At 34.1% G+C, this 5,775-nt stretch overlaps 1 protein-coding gene across 1 annotated transcript; it reads left to right on the top strand.

Annotated features, from left to right (window-relative positions):
* The first annotated feature begins 228 nt into the window (after positions 1–228).
* MRPL35 (mitochondrial ribosomal protein L35) lies at positions 229–3,918 on the top strand. The gene is made up of 4 exons (XM_015831499.1): positions 229–297; positions 1,917–2,097; positions 3,314–3,458; positions 3,648–3,918. The coding sequence occupies exons 1-4, from the start codon at positions 264–266 to the stop codon at positions 3,834–3,836; spliced, it is 549 nt and encodes a 182-aa protein (XP_015686985.1). The 5' UTR covers positions 229–263; the 3' UTR covers positions 3,837–3,918.
* Positions 3,919–5,775: the final 1,857 nt, after the last annotated feature.

Genomic DNA, 5,775 nt, shown 5'->3' with positions numbered 1-5,775 from the left:
TATATACACTATAAAGAAAATCTTGTGTTACCTCAAAAGGCAGCAAATCTACAATCATGAATTTTCAGTCTTCAGTAGTTTATACATTACACACATTGTATTGGTCATTATTTTGCAATATAATATGACAAAAATATAATCCTGATTTTTACATGCAAGGGATAAAGAACTGCAGAACGTTGCGTAAAGTCGCTTTCGCTTTTGTTTAGTATTGACTCCCTACAGTTGCCGTAGCGAGGCAAAACGGAGAGCTGGGAAGAAAGATGGCTGCGTTTGCTGCGGCGCGGCGATTTTCAGGTCAGTGAATGAGACGAAAATCCAAAGGGAAATTTCTTGGGTCTGGTAGTTCAGGACGAGTAAAGGAACCAAAAAAAGAAAGCTTACTGCTGCGAAATCTTTGAGCTCATTATAAATGCCTCTAAAACCGTGTAACTGTATGCAGGGGCGGTACTATTTGAGATGCTGTACAGGCGTGGGGAACTATGGCCCTTTTATGGATGGCTCAAGAATTCTGGGAGTTGAAGTCCACAAGCCATAAACGGGCCATGGCTCCCCACCTTTGCTGTACAGCTCAATTGTAATACTTCGGTTTAATTGGGCTTACTAGCAAAATGAAGATTTCAAGTGTATTTTCAAGCATGAAAGAGCACCCGCCTGGCTTTTATAGTTGGGCCTGCTGGTCAAAATAGTTGAGATGAAGTGACTGGTGTACATGTTGCAGGCAAAAGGAAGTATCAATGAGAGATTGTAGTTGGATGGTGATGCAGTTACAGCTTCTGACTAGCATTGCTATCCAAATTGTGGTCAAGTTGTTTTCCATCCCAATTACTCTATTTTGTACAAAAGTAAAGATAGATGAAGATGCTCTTCATAAGTTGATTTATGGTAGAGGTTTGGCGTTGTAATGGAGGAGCGGAGACTTGCTGGTTTGCACATTTCCTGGCAAGCTACTGTTTTATTAGTTCAGTTTCATATCGGAGCTATTTCATGTTGTTATGAAATAATTGTATTAATTCATCTTATTAGCACTGCTGCCCCATACATCTTAATGTTTTGACACAATCTTGAAACAGAATGCATTGCTTATTAGATTTATTACTTAGGAGTAAAACATGCGAGGGAAATATAGGAAAATGAAATTATTAAAAATGGAGGGAGAGGAGAGAGAGAGGAAATCCAAGTCTTTGTATCTAGTCTATTCCCAACAATTAATATGCCAAAGCAGGTGAGGAACAAAATATGCATGAAGAAACAATTTTATTGAAATGAAGTATAAACTCACAAGTGGCTTCACACAATGTTCTAGGACATAATTGGTTTGTTTGATTTTATTTATGACAGATGAACCCAGCCAAAATTAAGAAAATCATTGCTTAATATGATGTGAAAACATGATATAGGGATGATAGCTATAGAACACTATAGAATAAAATATTGATTTTAAACAGTCCAAGAGTATGGCTTTGTGTTATAAAACACAAATATAAAAACTATATTTTAAATTATGATGTGAACCAGCTTGATAGTATTGTAGGTTTTTTTTTCTTCCATGCATGGCTTTGCTAGCCATGAATACTGAAATGGCTATCTGCTTAATTTGGCTATTTAAACAGGAAATAACCATTTCCCCTATCAATCTTCCAGTGAATAAAAAACAAAAAAATGTGCATTGTCATTACTATATATCTAATTGGTCTCTCTTGACAATTCACTCTTTCTTCAAATCTGCTCCACTGTTATTAAAAATTGCTGCTTCTGAATCCCATTCTGATTCTTAATCGAGATAGAATAATTTCTTCATAACACCTCATAATTCCTAAATGGACAATAATTATGAGTGATAATTCAGAAAGAAGTTTCTGCAACTTGTGCTGAGTTGCTCATGTTCTGTTTTTGTTTTTTTGTTTTTTTTGTAGTTTTACGATCTTTTTGCTCTTTGGTCCCTTCAGTCTACAGTGGCTCATGCACTGTAACCCCAATTTATCGACTGTCTTCATTTCATATCTCTCAGAGGCAGACATCCACAGGTTATATCAAAAAGCCTTTTCTATCTTTAGGCAGTACTTCATCTGAACTTTCCTTCTCTATAGTAAACAGGTAAGTGTTGTTTAACAGATTTGAATTTTCATAATTATGGATTTAATATCTGTATGATTATTTCTTTATTTATAAGGTTTCTCATCTTGTGAAACACACTCTGGACAGCTAATAGCAATAATAAAAACACAGTGATAAAATAGTCCAACAAGCAAAAAGGAAAAATGTAGCACATAATTCAGCAACTTCCATCCAACTATACAGTCCCCCAGGCTTTAACATTGCTATCCCAGTGCCAGATTTCTGGAAAGCTAAGAAGGTAGAGACCTGCCAGATATTAAGGGAGATAGTGTTTTGTAATGTCAGAGTTTGCAACATTACATATTCTACTATCTTTTTTCTTTTCATTATTTTCACAGTTTTGTTTGTAAGATATTTTTACCAGGAGAAAATGATTTATCTATAAAATGCCTCTTTTAACTTCAATTGAGTAGATTTATAATAATGCCTATTCATAATGTCTTTTGTTTGGTTTTAGCTTGTATGTTAAGCAAATCCAGCCAATTGTAGCTTATTCCATAAACTACAATTGCATAAAACATGGCTAGTACAATGGTTGAATCAGTCCACTTATGGCACTAGTTGTGAAATAGTTCTTGATCTCAAACCCCCCCCCCCACCAGGACTCCCGAACTCCCAGGCCACAAACTGATCCTTGACCCCCCACCCCCACCTCCTGTCGATGGAAAAATTGTCTTCCATGAAACCAGTCCCTAGTGCCAAAAGGGGGGGCACTGTTCTATTAGATATTTCATTATTGATCTGCTCCATACTGTGTTTAAGGATTGAACATAGTTGTCCTCTGCAAAATATCAAGAACTCTACTTAGATGGTTAAATAAGTATCTCTATACAGTATAACAATCTCTAGGCATAGTAGCATTATAGTGATGGAAGACCCGCATAAAAGAAGAATCAGTAAAAGCAAACATAATTCTGTGATACAGATGTGATGGAAATGTGAGGGGGGATTGCTTTTTTCTGGAAGGCAGCTGTATGCTTTGTTCATTATTGACTAGATTGTTTTTTCAGTATCATTTATATGACAAAAATAATTTTATAAAGACATTTGAGAATAGAAGGTCAATGTTTTGAAGAACTGATGGAATTGTTGATGCACATTTTCTGTCTACTCGGGCAGGAATTAATACATTAAATTTTACATTACATAAGTAGTGAATTGGTTTTATATTTTCTTGATTCGATATAAATATTAGAGTGACACCTCTGCTTCAAAACATCCTTCATCAGCAAGTAAGGACAGTTATCAGTTACAGCTTGCGAAAAGGAAAAAGAAAAACTGTGAAACCAGTGGTTAAGAGATTTCTTCGATTGCATTGTGGCCTCTGGCTAAGAAGAAGGGTAAGAATGTTTTCTTCATTAAACATAGGATTTTCTTATGTGCATGAGTCACCCTTTCCTATTTATAAAGAAATAGAAAATGATCAAAATGAAGACTATGCCTGCCTCTATAGAGGTCTTAATAATTTGTGTTTTTATATATAGGCATCTGTGTTTTGAGATTTAAATCTTTTATTTTCTGGTTGATAGGCTGGTTACAAGAAAAAGGTATGGAAAAAAAAGGCTGGCCGGATGAAGCGCTTACGGGAACATGTATTCTGCAACAAAACACAGAGTAATATGCTTGATAAAATGACTACTTCCTTCTGGAAAAGAAGAACATGGTATGCCAATGATCCCTATCAGAAATATCATGATCGTACAAACTTTCCCTTGTGAATTGTTAACTGCAATTAATCATTTATCCTACTTTTTTAGCAGCCATGTAGGAAACTTCTATTAAATTACTTATGAACAATAACAGATGAAATATTTATGGTGTATTTTATTTGCACAAACTGATTGATATAGTTTATATGAATTACCATAGTCACAAGCATCACAATCTAAATATTGTATGGTTTAGTATTAATGGCTGTCTTTAAATCCTGCTTTTAAATAAGAATTGCAACTTTCCTCAGACATTTTTTTTATTTAGATAGTGATTTATGTGATTACCCAGCTCAAATTAATAATTCTGGGCCATTTTTCTGACTAAGCATGCACAATTTAAACAAGTGCTCTTGGAGAATAATGTAACTATTTAAAAGAGTTGTGCATTCGCTTTTATTTTTTTAATTATAAATATTAAAGAAAACAGATATATTTGTCATGGTAAGTATTGGGGTAAATTTAACTTGCTGCTCTCTTATCTGAAAAAAGGAAGGCACACTGATCTCATTATTTCCTCAATTATTTAGAACTCAGAAGGGTATACTTGATAATTATCTCCAAAAACAGGGGTTAGTTTTGAGTGAGAGAATAATTGATACAAGGTCATCAACTGAACTTCAAACTGATGAGAAACTTGAATTTAATTTTCTCTATTCCTGGTTTGAAACTAATCAGAATGTCACTCTGACTCTCCAAGTAATTCTTTAGTATCTTTGAGAGTTCTTAAGAAGCTTTTCAGTGACAACACAGAAAGTATTGGGGAGATAGAACATTTACAAGAAATAGACCACTACAAAAAGCATACAGTTAAGCATAATATTATTGAACAGAACAGCCATTCTTTTAGAAAAGAAAAATTTAAGACTTTATTTTCAATGTTTATCAGTCATAACAAAACATTGACCTTTGGAATACTGTTGTAGTGTTTGATCATACAGTTCATTCTTTAGTGCTCTATGCACGTTAATTACCCAGATTAGCCTCAGATATTAGACATTAATGTAAATTTCCAAATGCAGAGTGTGCCAAATATAAAATATGCTATTGCAAAAAAAAATAGTTAATGAAGCATTTAGCACAAGAACACTTTTGTACATTTAATACATTTATCTTGCAGAGTACAGTTTGAAAGTAATAGACCGTGTACACTTGACTAGGGACCATCCAATACTATATTCAGAATTTCTTTTTTTTTTCTAAATATCTTATTTAATAAGATTTTTATTTCCTGTTTCCACATATATTCTTTTTGCTTAATTTTTGTTTGCAGATTTTGTCTTAAATATGGAGTTTTTCTGCTTAATGTATTTATATCCCACCTTTATTATTTTTATAAATAACTCAAGGTGGCTAACCTACCTAATACTCCTTTCTCCTATTTTCCCCATAACAACAATCCTGTGATGAGGATTGGGCTGAGAAAAGAGTAACTAGTCTCATCACCTAACTGGCTTTCATAACCGTCTCCCAGTTTTCTAGCCTGATGCCTTAACCACTAATTGCATAAGAGGTTGCCTTTGAGCAAGTAAAAACTTATTTCTCCATTTGCCCTCTTTTAAGTTTTCTAATTGGCAGCAGCAATTCAAGTTCTTTGGCAGATACCACTATATCAGTGATACCATTGCCTTTGTAGGCAAAAACTGAATATTGCTTCCTGCGTCTCAAGAGTGAAGGTTGAAAGACTAAGGCAAACATAAAAAATTTAGGGCCTAAGCAACAGATAATGGTCTGATTATTAATTATCAAAAAACCCAAAATTATGATCTGTTCAGAGACCTGCTAATATAAATGTTCATGGCAAATTAATGGGAATGTTATAGAACAGGTTCAGTCTTTATAGAACAGGTTCAGTCTTTAAATATTTCAGAACAGTTATCGACAGGCACTTCAAAGCCCGAATTCAGTTTTTAAAAGAGAAGGTAAAAGAGTGCAGCAGCTATCTTAA

The sequence above is a fragment of the Protobothrops mucrosquamatus genome, unplaced genomic scaffold, assembly GCF_001527695.2.
Source record: "Protobothrops mucrosquamatus isolate PMUCROS unplaced genomic scaffold, P.Mucros_1.0 scaffold_257, whole genome shotgun sequence".
NCBI lineage: Eukaryota > Metazoa > Chordata > Lepidosauria > Squamata > Viperidae > Protobothrops > Protobothrops mucrosquamatus.
The sequence above is the reverse complement of the archived record's forward strand: the minus strand, read 5'-3'. Positions and strand labels throughout refer to the sequence as shown.

Coding starts and splice junctions, on each gene's coding strand:
- MRPL35 (XM_015831499.1), top strand. CDS start 264: ATGGCTGCGTTTGCTGCGGCGCGGCGATTTTCAG. Junction 298..1,916: donor TGCGGCGCGGCGATTTTCAG/GTCAGTGAATGA, acceptor TTTTTTTTGTAG/TTTTACGATCTTTTTGCTCT. Junction 2,098..3,313: donor TCCTTCTCTATAGTAAACAG/GTAAGTGTTGTT, acceptor TATAAATATTAG/AGTGACACCTCTGCTTCAAA.